We start from the raw sequence: 16,965 nt of genomic DNA, 5'->3' as shown, positions 1-16,965 counted from the left end.
TGTAAATAATCGAGTCTGGAGCAGACAGCCCAGTTTCATATTGAACCAACCAGGCAGGTGAAGTCTCGCATGGCCTCTACCTGATGTGCGTGATTGTACATATTAAACGCACGCATCTGCATGAATATGAACATAAAGTGTTAAAAGGATATTTTCAAACTAATGTTTGCCATATAAAGGCTTGCATAAAGAGTGTGGGTCAAGAGGACAACTGTCTGATGATTTTAGTCCACATGAAGAATACTGAGTGAGTTGGGTTTTACGCCGCTTTCAGCAACATTCAAGCAATAACACGGTGGGGCACACAGGAAATGAGTGAGTGAGTTGTTTACTACGCCGGATTGAGCGACTCGAGCTGTTGTCCATACCCGCTTAACGTATACTCAACAAGTAACCGGGGACGTGGGGGTAGCCTCGTGGTTAAAGCGTTCGCTCGTCCCGCCAAAGACCCGGGTTGGAATCCCCACATGGGTACAAAGTCCATTCCTGGTGACCCGCCGTGATGTTGCTGGAATATTGCTAAAAGCAGCGTAAAACCTTACTCACTCACTTACTCAACAAGTAACACGTGCACTCAAACAACGACTCTCAAGTGTAACATTGTCCTATATTTCTCGAGTTCTTAGTATATATGCTCATAACTCTCAAGGCAGAGAAATGAATTTACAACTTTTGTGGTTTGATTGCTTGTCGTACACGATCACATTGAGGTCAGAACAAATCTGAAATGTCAAGTACAAAAACGTGTACATTTACTCTTATTAACAACTGTTAAACAAGACACCTTGACCCCTATCGATACCATACGATCGATACAGCCGGGCGGTATTCTGAGTGCAGTGAGTGAGTGAGTTTAGTTTTACGCCGCACTCAGCAATATTCCAGCTACATGGCGGCGGTCTGTAAATAATCGAGTCTGGACCAGACAATCCAGTGATCAAAAGCATGAGCATCGATCTGCGCAATTGGGAACCGATGACGTGTCAACCAAGTCAGCGAGCCTGACCACCCGATCCCGTTAGTCGCCTCGTACGATAAGCATAGGTTACTGAAGATTATTCTGAGTGTAAGATTTTTGGCAACAACCAATATATGACACATATATGAACGGTACTCCAATTAACAAAACGTGTTGAGCGGTGCTGTTGAGAGACTGAGTGAATATTGTATAAGGCCGCGTCAACAATTTTACAGATATTCGCGGTGATGTACTTTAGAGGTAAATTGTGAGATACCAAGCCGCCGATTAACCTTCATACCCAGCTCACACACAGCACACAGATTCCCGAGACCACCTGTACTTGTTTTATCCCCTTTACTACCAGAGTGCCACCTCTTACAATATTCTGGTATGACGCAATCGACAATCCTCGACAAAGAGGCTCTATCAAATGTTAAAAGGAGGCGGTTAAATCTAGGTTTTAATGACTGAATAATTCACAAAGCAAAAGCGTAAATGTTTGACAGCAGACCTGCATAAGTGTTTGAATTGTTAACAGAATGCTCAGAAACTATAAGAAATGCTGTCTCATCAGGTTTCAAGAAATAACGTTGTAATTTAAAAATATTTCCGTCCTGCAGATTATCTAACACGAAAACAGATATTCCTTACGGCAACTTCACTTCAGCGGGAATAAAACAGAAGACGTCATTTAAAATAGTTTAAAGTGCATGAAATCCAATCGCTCAGAAATGTTTTGTCGACAAACATCAGCACAGTATATGTATTTGTAGGTTTTTATCTTTCCGTCTCATATTGGCATATTTGAAAACGAGAATAGATACATTTCTAGGATTTACAACACCAATCAATTGAGGAACTAAAATGAATTTGCTCCCACGCACTAGGCTTTACGCAAAGTACCTAGCTGAATTTCCTTGGCAATTAAAGTGCTGATTTTGTCAAATTTAGAGGGTATTTTTTCATTCAATGAAATAGTGTAAACCGATCACAAATGTCTTTTCGGTTATCTTTAGGTGTCCTGTTATCAGTAAGCCACTTCCATAAAGTCAGAACATTGGGTGTAATTTATGGTAACATTTTATTTTAGGAACTGAAAAACATGTAATTCCAATATAGAAATTCGTACCGACATAGTCTCTCCATACTTAGGGATGAATATCGGCCTGTCTGCAGAGCTAGATAGATTCCCTGATCATGCATAATATATTTCTAACACAAATGAAACATTCAAACGTGGTACAAGCATTGTATATCAAATCTAAGAAGATATTTTCAGAGCTAATGTTGTTTCAGTAATCTAGACAATGCGTAAAAAGAACACATCTAAGATGCCTTGATACCAAAACACAGCGGAAAGATTTTTCCGCCCGTAACCCCCGTTTTTTATCCCCTACCTATGCTTAAGAATATATTTACGCAATCATGGACAGGGACTGTAAACAGTTGAAGTACAGTTATGAATATTATTTGCAGTTATAAAACTTAATATGTGAGCGTTCAGTTGTTTGTATGTACATCAATCTATACTGCACACAACGCCTGCATAAAATGTTGATGATGAAATGTTGAATTTAAAACTTCAAGGGACGGATCTTTTTTAATCTATGATAAAGAGAAACGGGGATGTTTCCCCATTTAACTGCACTGAGTGAGAGAGTAATTACGCTATGTTGTGTTCACAATATTCTGCAATATATAAGTTACTACAACGAAAACAATAATTCGCGTCTTGGCTAGATTTAATGCAGTAACGGCAGACGCCATAACACTTATGCAAACTTCCTGAAAATACTAATTCTGCAGTTGCATACTTACATTTTCGCTGCTGCTTGCCACGAGGAATGCATGAGCAAAAGTAATGTCACAAACAGATAACCACATTTATAAACTTTCCCGAATGTCGTCTGCTCGCTGGCAATCCATGGTCACGTGACCAACACTCTTTGATCACGCCGTGGTCTAAATATAGAACTTCACGTTTCAGCCACGAATTAAAAAGCCTGGCCGAGATTGGAAAATTTGTAGATTATACTATCCACAAATCCTTCCATGTGGAAGAAATAACAAAGATGGTTCTTGTTTAAAACAACTCGGTGTCAGTGGAATCTCGCGAATGTGATCACAGTTCTCGAGTTAATGTTACGCTTGCAGGTGGCAGAGTCGACAATATCACATTAAACAAAGGCATAAATTCCACAGAACGAACTGTCTGAACCTCTCTGACGCACATTCTGTCAAATCGCACGGACAGCACAATGTGCACGTGCTCCTCGTGATTTAGAAGATGCGCAAAGTTTTATTGCCGTGTATCAGATTCCGTTTGAGATCGGTTACCAAGTCAGATCGTAATGGTTGTGACGTCGAGCTGGACATTTTGTCAATGAATAATTGTTGGTGGGTATATGACACGTGTAAGGTTGGGATCAATGGTTTGAAAGCGTTAGTACATTTGATACCAAAACATCACACCCAATTGTTTAAAAAGCATTGAATAGTTGCACATAACGTGAATTAGAAAAGTTTTAAACGTGTATGCATGTCTGCAGAATACTTCCTCTTTGCTGGACCCGTGAAGATCCGGGTTAGAATTGATCTTCAGTAATCCGATCGTAAGGTCGGGTGGTCAGGCTCGCTGACTTGGTTAACACATGTCATCGTAACCAAATTGCGTAGATCGATGCTCATTCTGTTGATCACTGGATTGTCTGGTCCAGACTCGATTATTTACAGACCGGCTCCATATAGCTGGAATATTGCTGTCTGCGGCGTAAAACTAAACTCACTCACTCACTCAATATCTGCACAGGCAGGTAGATAGTCGACGTTCACAGTTGTTCTATGTTAATACATGTATTTACAATATACCTATACTGGATGGTTTCACTAAAACTTTACACCAGCATCGGTTGGACTTTCCCCTCAAATGTTATTCAACTGAAATACTGTTCAAACCATACTCAATCACTGTAAATGTTGATTTCATTCCTTTCATATTTGGGGGTAGCCCAGCGGTTAAAGTATTGGCTCTACACCCTGAAGACCCGGGTTCGATTCCCCTCATGGGCACAATGTGTGAAGCCCTTTTCTGGTGTCCCCCGCCGTTATATTGCTGGAATATTGCTAAAAGCGGCGTAAAACCATACTCGCTCACCATTCATAATTTACGCGCAAAGGTTGCGCATAAGAACAAGAAATCCTTGTTTTGTTTGCTTGTTGTTGTTGTTGTTCTTTCATTATTCTTATATTTTCAATTTCTGAAACGAATGTATTATGTCCAGGCACAATCCTTATTGCTGGCAGCGGCACAAAACAACATTCGCTAACGGCATGAAACCTGTTCGTAACAAACAGTGAATGTTGTTTCAACGCAGTCGTTACAGTGAGTGAATATAGTTTTACGCCGCCTTTAGCAATCGTCCAGTAATATCACGGGCTTCACACGTAGTACCCATGTGGGGAATCGAACCCGGGTCTTCGCCGTGACGAGCGAACGCTTAACGACTAGGCTAGGCTACCCCACCGCCCCTCAGTCGTTACAGGATCAATCCCGACTCGAAATCCGCGGGAATGAGGCTGGAAGGACGTCTTAATGCATTAATTACATAATGCATTCAAACTAACGTTCCATTTTAATGCATTCCTAAATGTTTATTCATCCAAATAAGTGTACAGATCCTGGCTTCCTCTTTGAATGATTTTAAAATGCTTTAAATGTTTGATGAAGTATTAAAGTATTTCTGTGTGTAATGATTCATTTAATTTAAAAAGGCTGCAAAGTTATTACCGACAAACAGTCCCGCAAAAATTCAGAGAGCAATATGAAGAAAGATATATCCTGAGAGATTTGAAACTTTGGTAAACTTTGTATCACCTTAACAAACCTATTTTGAAACTAATAGACCAAAAGTCATTTTCTAAAATCTAGACAGTCGTAATAAGACACACACAATCAGTAAACTTTGGACAATGACGAGGTCACACTATTCGCCTATTGTGGCATCAGAGCACAGACATATATCTCATTCCTATTATAAACTACACATCTTGCGAACAAAGAACTCCCATTTGCCTTCCCGTAATTATTGTCGTGATGTTTGTTGTAATCACCAAGCGAATCATCTAAATTTATTCTGGACATCGACTGATTGCTGAATACGATTTTCAATTAGACAAATTAATTATGTTCTTTATGTAAGATATCCGATACTGGAAGTTTAATGTCTTTACGTGTTTGTTAATTTGTTTACAAGGTATGAAAATGAACGAGGATCGGTTTTCCCCTGCTTGACCAATATGACTACGTCAAATGTTATTAAACAGTACGGGATTTAATCATATACAGTTACATCGAGCATGCTTCATTATTTCATAATCACCATTGTGTATAGTCTGTTTGCAGTGAAAACGTACCGATGAATTTCACTTTAAACAAAAACGTAAATCAAATAAAGTGAAATTAGAAGTGCGAATCCTCATGATTATACCTTGCCAATTGAACATTTAAATCTCAGAATTTTATTCAACTTAGGATAAAAGTTGTTAAACAAACGATCATAGTTTCAAATCGCTATTATTATTTGGTTATTAAAACTTTACTGCGTTGAAAACGTCAGCACTTTATTAGATTGAAAACATCAAAACTTTACTGCGTTGAAAACGTCAAAACTTTATTAGATTGAAAACTTCAAAACTTTACTAGGTTGAAAACATCAAAACTTTATTAGATTGAAAACATCAAAACTTAACTAGTTTGAAAGCACAGGGCAAAACACCACAAACGTAAGGTCAGTTGAGTGAGTATAGTTTTACGCCGCTTTTAGCAATGTTCCGGCGGAGGACTCCAGAAATGGGCTTCACACATTGTACCCATGTGGGGAATCGAACCCGGGTCTTCGGTGAGCAAACGCTTTAACCACTAGGCTACCCCACCGCCCTGTTAGATCATTATGACATCCTTATCAAATACATCACCATAACTATTTCTTGTTTCATTTAGAACCTTCATTAAACATGGGTATACGCTTTCATTTGCGTGGCAGTTTACAATCCATGGGTACACGTTCAAAATGAATTCAACGAGGATCAGTAAAAACTTTAAAAATATGTTTTGATAATAAAAAGGAAATTTCACGTCTTTGTGATCAAAATATTTATGGATTAAAATTATTTTGATTATTTTTAAAATTATATTCTTCTTTCATTTACTCTTTTCCCGACCGTGATCAAGAACAACACGAGTGTATATTCACGTTCGGTCACCACCCGTTTAGACTGTAACCCCATACCGCCATTAAATACAGAGTCAGCAAATAAGAGTATAAGTTTAAGAAACTTAAGTCCGAAACCCAACCCATTGAATGATCTACAACTGTACTGTTACTGTTAACTCAGACATCACGACATCAAACAAGACAGTCACGTGTAATTCAGGCTTGTCTCTCTTGATTATCTTCATGGGACAACATAATTGATTATTATTAATTAAAGTTAACTGTGGTATCATGATTTTGTAAGTTAGGCAATCATATATGTTCCAGTAATAAAAATGTTTCTTTTCCCAATGTTCAAATGTTATTGGCCGAGTCATTCCATTATGAAAGCGGTATCATCAAAGTTTCCTTAGACTGAATTCAATTTCTAAAGATTAGCTGCTAACCAGTTATGTAAAGAAATTCAGTGGGCGTTTTAAAAACGAAGGATTCATATGTAAGTAAAAGATGTATGCATGTACATTTGAGACTGGTAGGAGCACACCTTCAGCGTAGCGACTAACCAAATATTTGGAGTTGTCAGGGAAATTGGGATGGCGAAAGGGACCCAGAAAGAGATGTTATTTTTATCAAATTGTTAAATAGTTTTCGTATTTAAGCTTGATAAACTTTGTCGTTTCTTCGTTGAAAGACGGAACATACTCTATCACGGCCTTTTAAAACTCGGCTTTACCTAATGACCGCGGTGAAATATTTTAATAAAAATCTAAAACCGCCTTCAAGGTAATGACATTATCTTTACAAACTGTGACTTTCGTCAAAGAACAACGGTAAATTTATTCAATGCACGTACACATGTTCACAGGGATATTTTCCCAGACGTAGACATATCACTCAGTGGTTAGCGACCGGTGAGAATTTCACTTAACCATTTGTAATTCGATATCTAAATTTAATATCGGCTTCGAAACTACGAACAGAATACCCCTCCATTCTTCTATATCCTGCTAAGACCAAGCTTCTCAGATCACGGGCCTGTAATGGAAATTCACCATCAGTGTGATTTAAGTCAAAATCTTGCCGGTTAATTTGTTATACAGATGTAATGATCCCTTTACGCTGATACGGGGTGCTCAGCTGCATGGTATAAAGGGTTTTCTCTAAATCCTTCTTTGATTTTTGTTGATTACCTTGTTAAAGTATGAAAGGGTTGCCAGGTATCAAAACACATTTATTTTCTTAATTATAATAATAACATTGAATATGAAGGGATTCTGGAGTCAGGGCAAGATGGCCTGTCCTTTAACAGAATTACTGCTAGGGTTTCATCGATTTTAAATCCCTTTGATTTTTATGGTATACGCGTCGTTCTTTCGCTTTAACTAGTAATGTGAATATTTACATATACCAGTGGGAGTAATTGGGGAATTATGATTTATGTGAAAGAATATTTTGGTCCGGCTTTATTCTAACTCGCCTATTCCGTCAATATTCCTGTCCACATGAATCAGTTGTTATTGGGGTTTTTATTGTGTGTGTGTGTGTGCGTGCGTGTGTGTGTGTGTGTGTGGAGGTAAGTAGGTAGGTCAAGCTTGGAGATAGAACTTCCGGGTAGTAATCTTTACATATTTTCCCGGGGTAAGGAATCAGATCTTTTAACAAATAAATTTATTTCTTATAGAATAGAATAGAATAGAATAATACTTTAATGCCTTTTCAGGAATTTGTGTTATATAACTGTATATACGCCGTACAGTATTGATGATATACTCCTCTTTCTCGAGTTCAGTGCTAGGATTTCTCATACCGTCATGCCCAAAGTATAACGAAGACATTGTGTGTGTGTTACCGTCATGCCCAAAGTATAACGAAGACAGTGTGTGTGTGTGTGTGTGCGTGCGTGCGTGCGTGCGTGTGCGTGTGCGAGAGGGCATCTTAGGCTGGTCAAGACGGGGGCCGGTGCTTCCACTATATATGTTGAAGCATAACAATTGGCTTGGAAACCTGTGATCCGATAAACGCATGGTGCTTTGTGGATTGTGAACACAGATTCACCCTTTCACTTCCAAAGAATTGTTTGTTTGCGTGTTTGTTTGCCCTCAGCAGCACCCCAGTATATAACGGCGGTCTATGCTCAGCACTTCCTATATCCCTACCCAATATCCATAAGAGCTGTATTTCTATGCATGGTGAATTCTGTAAACTATGATGTACATACAATATTGTTCTTATTATCTTAATTCAATTTCCTTAATATCGACGAGGCGGTGGGGTAGCCTAGCGTACGCTTGTCACGCCGAAGGCCCGGGTTCGATTCCCCACGTGGGTACAATACAATGTGCCCTCCGCCGAAGGCCATTTCTGGTAGCCCTAAACTCCCCTCACTGATGTTGCTGGGATATTGCTAAAAGCGGCGTAAAACTAAACTCACTCACTCACTCACTTACTATCGACCAGATGGGATCATCAGTATCTGATATACCAGTAATTAGGCTTATATAATACAGACTTCAATGAAAATACGTTTATCCTCAAACGACAACTCAATCATTACAATGCAACAGTTGATATAAGAGTGTGTTTCTTGTAATTTATAATATCACATTGATTAAGTGATAATTATTATGGGTCACAATGTTTAAAAGTTTTGAGTGTGGGTTTGGCTCGCCCACTCTGGTGAGGTAATATTTTATATTTGTGACCCAATATTTTAGATTTGTGACTCAATTGCATTGTACTAGAAATCTCTATTGCCAATCATTGTAGCTTGCTCATTGTTTTGTTCAATATATTACTGAATATTTTATACTTGTCTGTGTTCTATTTTAATGGTTCAAATGGGACTCTTAAACCTTTTGTCACGGCAAATTTATTAACCGTAACAAAATTGGGGGCTCGTCCGGGATAGAATTCATTTGACATTTTGAGACCTATTGTGAACTTTATTTCAAATTTCTGCAATTTTGCAACAAGTTAATTGTGAAACCAGCAAAATGGTATTTAAACTTGGGAAGTTTCTTAGGTCCCCTGACCCTGAGACAGTCTGTGAATTGCGCAAATCAGATTTATTGCAAATTTCTTCACATTTCAATCTTGAGGCCAAACCTGCTATGAGGAAATTTCAGATTTTGAAAATTGTGTTGAATCACTATATAGATGAGGGAGGTTTTGGACATGAATTTTTGGAAATGGTTGAAAAAGAATGTTCGGACCAACTGGAAATGAAACAAATTGGAACTAAAAACGTTTGAAATAGAAAAAGAAAGAGATAGAAAGGAAACATAATTCAGAAAATTGGAAAATGACAGGAGAAAATTGGAAATTGATAGAGAAATTGAACTGAAAAAGCTTGAAAACCCTTCTCCCTCAAACCATTCCTCTTTCGACATTGCAATGCACACAAGACTGGTACCTCCTCTTAATGAGAAAGAAGTAGACAAATACTTTCTACATTTTGAAAAAGTTGCTGAAAACCTCAAGTGGCCTGTGTAAAATGTGTGTGTCAGCGTGAAATGTACATGCACGGGTATTTACATTAGCACGCTTAATTGATGTCAAAGATCGTCAGCACACAGGTTGAAGAGTAGTAGTGAAAACGATGTTGTTCAAAGATGCCCGGCAAATCATCAAAAGAGTTCACAACTTTTTCAAGCGCGAGGCAAAGCGAAAAAAACCTCTTATCTCAATTGAGTGTTTCACCAAAAGAACAATTATGCCACCAAGATCTGCAAAAGAACTTTACAAAGAGTTATCTCCCATGGTACTATTTCAGAGCTTGATGATGACATGGCAGTTAGGGAGCCGTCTCAACACATGCAAAGAAAAGAAAGCTTGATTAATTCGAGAAAAGGGTTGTGATCGACCTCATACGTCGGTTACATCGATCCAATGAGTCCATATCATCAAGTAAATTGAAGAAAATATTGAAAGAAGACCATGACATCAATGTATCAAAGTATGCCATATGCAAGCTGTTGCTCAAATTTGGATATAAACTGAACGCCAAAAGAATTGTTACACCTCTGAACATTAGAATATCCTACAATGTTATATGGATAGAAGACTTTGGTTTGGTATGTTTTAACAACCAATCATGTAACTCTATTGAATCAAAACATCAGACTGAGGAATTCATTGATAATTAGGATATCGACATGTTTGTTTAAAAATTCAAATCAAAAGTGTAAAAAACAGTTAAGAAAATGGGTCCAAATGATATTGTTTATGATGATAATGCATGCACATTCACAAAAAGTGATAAAGTTGGGTTTTGGATATGAAAGAATGGTTGTTTGCCGGAAAAAGGGACCCAATGCTGAAATTGGATTTTTGTCTCTCTAAAACACATTCCAACCACTTGAGGTTTAATTTTTGGATCATCATGACTATCGACTGTTTTAGGAAGAGTCGTCAAACGAGAAAAGACTAATATTTTCCCTTTCCTCAGTCTGATGTTTTGACTCAAAAGAGTTACATGATTGGTTGTTAAAACATACAAAACTAAAGTCTTCTATCCATATAACATTGTAGGATATTCTAATGTTCAGAGGTGTAACAATTCTTTTGTATGGTGGCTGATTAGGGCCATCGCTTTCTCGCCTTAAAATTCGGAGGCGAGAAAGCGAGAAAGCGATATCCCGAGACGAGAAAGCGATATCACGAGACGAGAAAGCGATATCACGAGACGAGAAAGCGATAACGCGAGACGAGAAAGCGGTAACGCGAGGCCCTAATCAGCCACCATACTTTTGGCGTTCAGTTTAGATACAAGAGATTGAGCAGCCAGAAACGGACTATGTGAAAAGGCAGATATCACTTGTATGAGAGCCCTTTATCTGAAAAGAATACGCGACAAGAGACAAGAGGGACGAGAGATCTTGTGGCTAGATGAGACATGGGTGAATGCAAACCATACTTCCTCTTATCAGTGGCAACATCCGGAAGCAGCCAACAACAGGAAGATTCCATTGGGGAAAGGCGAGAGTCTTATCGTTGTTCACGCAGGCTCTCATTTAGGGTTTATTCCTGGTTGTGACCTTGCTTTCCGTTCCAAGTCCACGGATGGACGCGACTACCACTCGGAAATATTCAGCTGTGTTTACTGAGTATGTGACAGAGCAGCTTATTCCACCACTACCCGCTAAATCTGTCGTAGTCATGGATAATGCTCCTTACCATAGCTGCAGAGAACCGAACAACCTCTGCATCAAGGAAGGGAGATATGGTGCAATGGTTGGACAGACTTGGCATTGAATATCCCCTAAAGGCAACAAAGGTAATACTGTATAAAATCATCCTTGCCAGGAAACCACCACCAGTGTATCAAATTGACAACTTGCTGAAGCTTCATGGACACGAGGTCATTCGGTTGCCGCCTTACCACTGCGATCTAAATCCTATTGAACTTGTGTGGGGACATATAAAAAACAACGTGGCCAAGTGAAAACGTTCCTTCAAATTAAGAGATGTGAAGAACATCGTTCATGCAGAAATCCGAGACGTTACGCCAGAGTTGGAACAGAGTTTGGAACTGTACAGCATGTGCTAGATATTGAACAACAGTACTGGAAAAAGGATGGTTTGCAAAAGGGGTGTGTTAACCCAGTGATTGTGGATTTGGACTCAGACAGTGACACGGACGTAGAAAACTAGGTGTATACGACACTTCAGGATCAGATGGAGAACAGTGACATTCTTTAATCATGTACTGACATGCTTTACCCCAGGTATTTAAAGACTTCAATAAATCTACTTGTTTAAAATGGATTTGTGATGATCATACAGTCCCTGTAGATTAGCTTGCAGGCGTAACAATGTAAACGAGATGCACGTGTGTCACACCATGTTGTTGGCTGTTCCATCATATCATTTTACTCCCCTGTATAACTACTTCTATTTTTCATATTTTTATAGGATAGCTTCTTAAGAAGAAGCTTTAATAATTGACATAAAATTATGAAATTTAAACCTTAGATAGGTCATAAGATATAAAGAAGGGAGCCATGGACTATGCTACTGCAAACTGTTTTGAAGGGTAAAGCTCAGGATGCTTACTCAGCCTTGTCGATACAGCAAAGCTCAGACTATGATCTTGTCAAAAGGACGCTTTTAAAAGCTTATGAGTTAGTGCCTGAAGCTTATAGTCAGAAATTTAGAAATGCTCATAAAAGGGACAATGAGACTTTTGTAGAATTTGCTAGAGAAAAGGAAACTTTGTTTGTCAGGTCGGTGTGGGTCTAAGGAAGTCACAGATTTTAATGGTTTGAGACAGTTAGTTTTGATGAAGGATTGCAAGCAGAGTGTTCATTCTGATCTCAAGACTTATTTGGATGAAAATAAGGTTGATGACTTACATGAGGCAGCGATGTTGGCAGATGATTATTGTTTGACTCACAAGAGTTCTTTTAGGTCTCCGGGTAATACAAAGGGCTTTTCCCCGGGTAAGACTTCAGGACATGCAGGTTTCAGTGGTGTGAGAACAGGTTCAAATTCTTCTGACAAGCAGTCACATTCTTTTCAGTCTAAGCCTAAGATTTCCAGTGGTTCTGATCCTGTTTGTGCATACTGTAAGAAGCCAGGTCATTTGATTTCTGCATGTTACAAACTCCAGTTTAAAAATCAGGCTGCAGGTTCCCTAAATGCTTTTGTGTCTATCGCACTTAAGCCTTTCTTTCCACGTGGTTCTGAGGAGTTTTCTTTGTAAGAGTAAGTCCCCAGATTCTGTAGTTCGGAAGGAGTATTTACCTTTTGTTTCTAAGGGTTCTGTGTCGCTTATGGGAGATAATTCTACCCAACGGCCCGTTATTATCTTGAGGGATACTGGAGCTCTTCAATCTCTGATTTTGAAGGATATTTTGCCTATTTCTGATGAGACTTCAGCGAACTCAGATGTTTTGCTTCAGGGTATAGGTGGCAATTCTAATGCTCCTCTCCATTTTCTGAATTTGACTTCAGCTGTGGTTTCTGGTGAGGTGAAAGTTGGTGTTCTTGACTCTCTCCCAGTTCCGGGTGTCGATTTGTTGATCGGTAATGATCTTATAGGCGCCAAAGTTGGTGCTGATCCCATTGTCACTGTTTCTCCGGAGAGTTCAGTTAGTACAGAAAAGTTGGAGGAAGAATTTCTGGGTATTTTTCCTTCTTGTGCAGTGACTCGTTCAATGTCGAAAGGCATTTCTTCCAAGACTTCTTGATACCATTTATGATTTGTCAGATACTTTCATGAATCATTCTTTTCATGAGGCAGAGGCTGATGACTTATCTTCAAAGCGTAGTAACTCTTCGGGTCTTCTTGACAAGTCCGATAGTTTGTCAGGTGGTGATCACATTCTTTCCAGGGAGCAGCTTATTAGTGCGCAGGGCGAGGATGTTGAATTGCAGACGCTGGCTGTTTTTTAGGAGGTTAGCATGGTTCCAGTTTGTTATTACTTCAGGGATGGTGTTCTGATGAGGAAATATAGGTCGCCGGATGTTCCCGCGGAGGATAAATGGAAATTGTATCATCAAATTGTGGTAAATTATTTGGAAAGCATGTACTTTCATTGGCACATGAAAGTCCCATGGCAGGTCATCTGGGTGTGAACAAAACTTGTGAGAAAATTTTGGCACATTTCTTTCGGCCCAGTTTGAGACAAGATGTGGCTGAATTTTGCAAAACCTGTCATGCATGCCAAATCGTTGGAAAACAAATCAGAAAATTCCTACCGCTCCTTTAAAACCTATACCGGCTTTTGAGGAACCTCTGCGTAGAGTTATTATTGATTGACTAAGTCTGGTAATCAGTATCTTCTCACTATCATGTGTGCTTCTACCAGATTTCCTGAAGCTATTTCACTTCGTAGGATTGTTGCTCCTGTGATTGTCAAGGCTTTGATCAAGTTTTTCACCTTAGTTGGTTTGCTTGATGTTGTTCAGTCTGATCAGGGCTCAAATTTTATGTCTAAAGTGTTTCAACAAGCTATGTACCAGTTGGGTATTAAGCAAGTTAAATCTAGTGCTTATCATCCGGAGTCACAGGGAGCTTTGAAGAATATGATCAAGACTTATTGTTTTGAGACAGAGAAAGATTGGGATGAGGGTGTGCATTTGTTGTTGTTTGCTGTCAGGGAGTCAGTTCAGAAAAGTTTAGGGTTTAGCCCCTTTGAGCTTGTATTTGGGCATCGTGTGCGCGAGCCATTAAAAAATATAGAAGAACAATGGCTCAATCACAATCCTAAGATCAATCTTTTAGACTATGTGTCTACATTTCGGGACAAACTTTCAAAAGCATGTGAGTTGGCCAGACAAAACTTTAAAGTTTCACAAGCAAAAATGAAACACGATTATGACAGAAAGTCAAAAGAGAGAAATTTCATTCGTGGTGAGAAAGTGTTAGTCTTACTTCCCATTCCTGGTCAACCACTGAGACCTAGATTATTTTTTCCCTGATGCCTGGCCGTCGTAAACAAAGAGAGGTTGTGTCATGTAAACATGATTAAGAAATACCATGACAGGTTAGAACGCAAACAAGTCAATTGTATTGCCACACTCTCCCCAATTACTCATTGTACTAAAGACAATGGTGAACATGTTGACAATATTGATGATGGTGTTACCAATGTGAAGTTTGATGACCTTGGTGATAATGTTTCACCACAGTTAAGAAATTCTAATGTGTTAGCTCACCTTGATGAGAAACTGTCACATTTATCCCCTTAGCAGAAAGTTCAAATGTCAGATTTGATTCATGAGTTCTCTCATTTATTTCCTGATGTGCCTGGCCGAACTAATGTTGTTAGCCATTATATAGATGTAGGAGATGCTGTGCCTGTAAAACAACATCTATATCGTATGAATCCTGTGAAACGTGAGATTCTGTGGAAGGAAGTGAAATACATGCTGGAGAATGACATCATTGAACCAGTGACAGTCTGTGGAGTTCACCATGTGTTCTTGTGCCAAAGAGTGGTGGAGATGACAAGATGACATCCTCATAGTCACTGCATAAGTCATGTTTCCATCCAAGAAGGGCATTTTGCGTTGTCGCCCTCTCAAGATCAAGCAAAAAGTGTCAAAATTAACCAACGCAACATATTTTAACCGTGAAAATTGTCGCTATGTCGCATCGTCGCGCTTTGGAAGAATAAAAAGTATTATTCAATGCGCGACATAGCGGCAATGCGACAAAGGACCAAAATGTTGCGTTGTCGGGCTTTGGTTCGTTTTGACACTTCATGCTTGTCCTTGTGAGAGCGACAATGCGACAATGTCCTTCTAGGATTCCATACCGAACACTACAAACTATCATCCGCATCAATTACATCTATCGACTACCATTTCTTAGTCATCATCAAACATGAGTGTTTACTTTCGATGCCCGGTAGCAGAGTATGAAATAAGCCAAAAACACAGCCAGACATCCGGGCTGGTAACCTCAAAATGTTACCAGCCCAAAATGGATTTAACCAGACCAGACAATACATAGAAAATACTGGTTTTTTTTAGTTACAATGAATAATTTAATGAACCTAAGACATGTTTTACTCCGCGCATCGATAGGTGTCTCTGTTTGAGTATGTCAACGCAGTACTTTGAGCTTGCGGTACGATAGTTCACTGTTCAAACAGTAATTGTCAAGTCTAAATGTAACGCTCAGTTTGAAAAATAGATTTTAAGACATGGTGAATTTACTCAGATTTATGGAAAATGTTATTTAAATTTTATACCAGGCCATCGGGCTGGCTAGCTGTATATTTAGACCGTCCGACAGAAATCTAGCCCGTCTCGGGCGGTGGGACGGGCCTTATTTCATACACTGCCGGTAGACTAGATCTATTGTATAATTATATTCGGAGATATTTGTATGTCTCGCTTACACTTACTCTTGATGCAAAACATGCGCGGTCTTGTTATCCAAGGCGCAACAACGGGTGCACTTAATACCCAATTTTGGGTTGTTGTTTAACGCAGCAATCAGCAATATTCAGGCGGTCTAAATAATCGAGTCTGGACCAGACAATCCAGTGATCAACAGCATGAGTATCGATCTGCACAACTGGGATACGATGACATGTGTAAACCAGGTCAGCGAGCCTGACCACTCGACCCGGATAGTCGCCTTTTACGACAGCATGGGCTGCCGAAGACAAATTCTTCACGGATCTTCACGGGTCCAATAATGCCCAAGGCTTGTCCATGGTTGCAGTTAGCATTAAGGTATTTGATAATGGAAGGGTTACCACTTCCTGTGTGCACCCCACAACTGGCTTCTTAGGGTTGGATTTTGAGTTCCACTAACCCCAAGACAACCTATGCTGGTAACACTCTCCACAAAACTGTTTTACAAGAGCGATCACTTTCAACTTTCAAACAGATTTCGCTTTATGTGCAATAATTGCAGAAACTCTAGCCTACACGTCACACATTTTGAAGCACAATCGAGCATGGCCTTTCTACAAAAGTCTCACAGACAGCTATTTGACTATTACTCACAAAAGTAGTTTGATCCGGGTTTCAGTATTCAAGGCCTCAGTTAAGCTTTCAAAAGGTACTTTCATCAGACATATAGAGGACAGCTCATAATCTGAAGCATCGGTTACAAAAATAATGCCTGATGCGATTACCTATTTGGCTTGTACCACACAGGTGAACAATGATTTCCTCTGAATGTGTTAATAACGGATGGCACCGATGGGGAGAGTACGATCACATTTTACCGGCTCCATACAGAGATTCATACAGAGATGATACATGACTCGATAGTTACTTTTGTCGCTTTTATTTAAATTCGCAATAAGAGTTGTATTCATATTGCAT

General features: G+C 39.2%; 1 protein-coding gene across 1 annotated transcript in view; it reads right to left on the bottom strand.

The window, feature by feature from the left end:
• Positions 1-2,997, bottom strand: part of LOC124255270 — a 45,556-nt gene extending 42,559 nt beyond the window's left edge. Inside the window, exon 1 of the mRNA XM_046689131.1 lies at positions 2,780-2,997. Coding sequence (XP_046545087.1) covers positions 2,780-2,811 — 32 coding nt within the window. The 5' untranslated portion in view covers positions 2,812-2,997. The remainder of the gene's footprint in view (positions 1-2,779) is intronic.
• Between the last annotated feature and the right edge of the window lie 13,968 nt (positions 2,998-16,965).

The sequence above is a fragment of the Haliotis rubra genome, unplaced genomic scaffold (assembly GCF_003918875.1).
Source record: "Haliotis rubra isolate DU_JTF1 unplaced genomic scaffold, ASM391887v1 Scf6, whole genome shotgun sequence".
In the NCBI taxonomy this organism is placed as follows: Eukaryota; Metazoa; Mollusca; class Gastropoda; order Lepetellida; family Haliotidae; genus Haliotis; species Haliotis rubra.
This window is presented reverse-complemented; position numbering and strand designations above follow the sequence as displayed.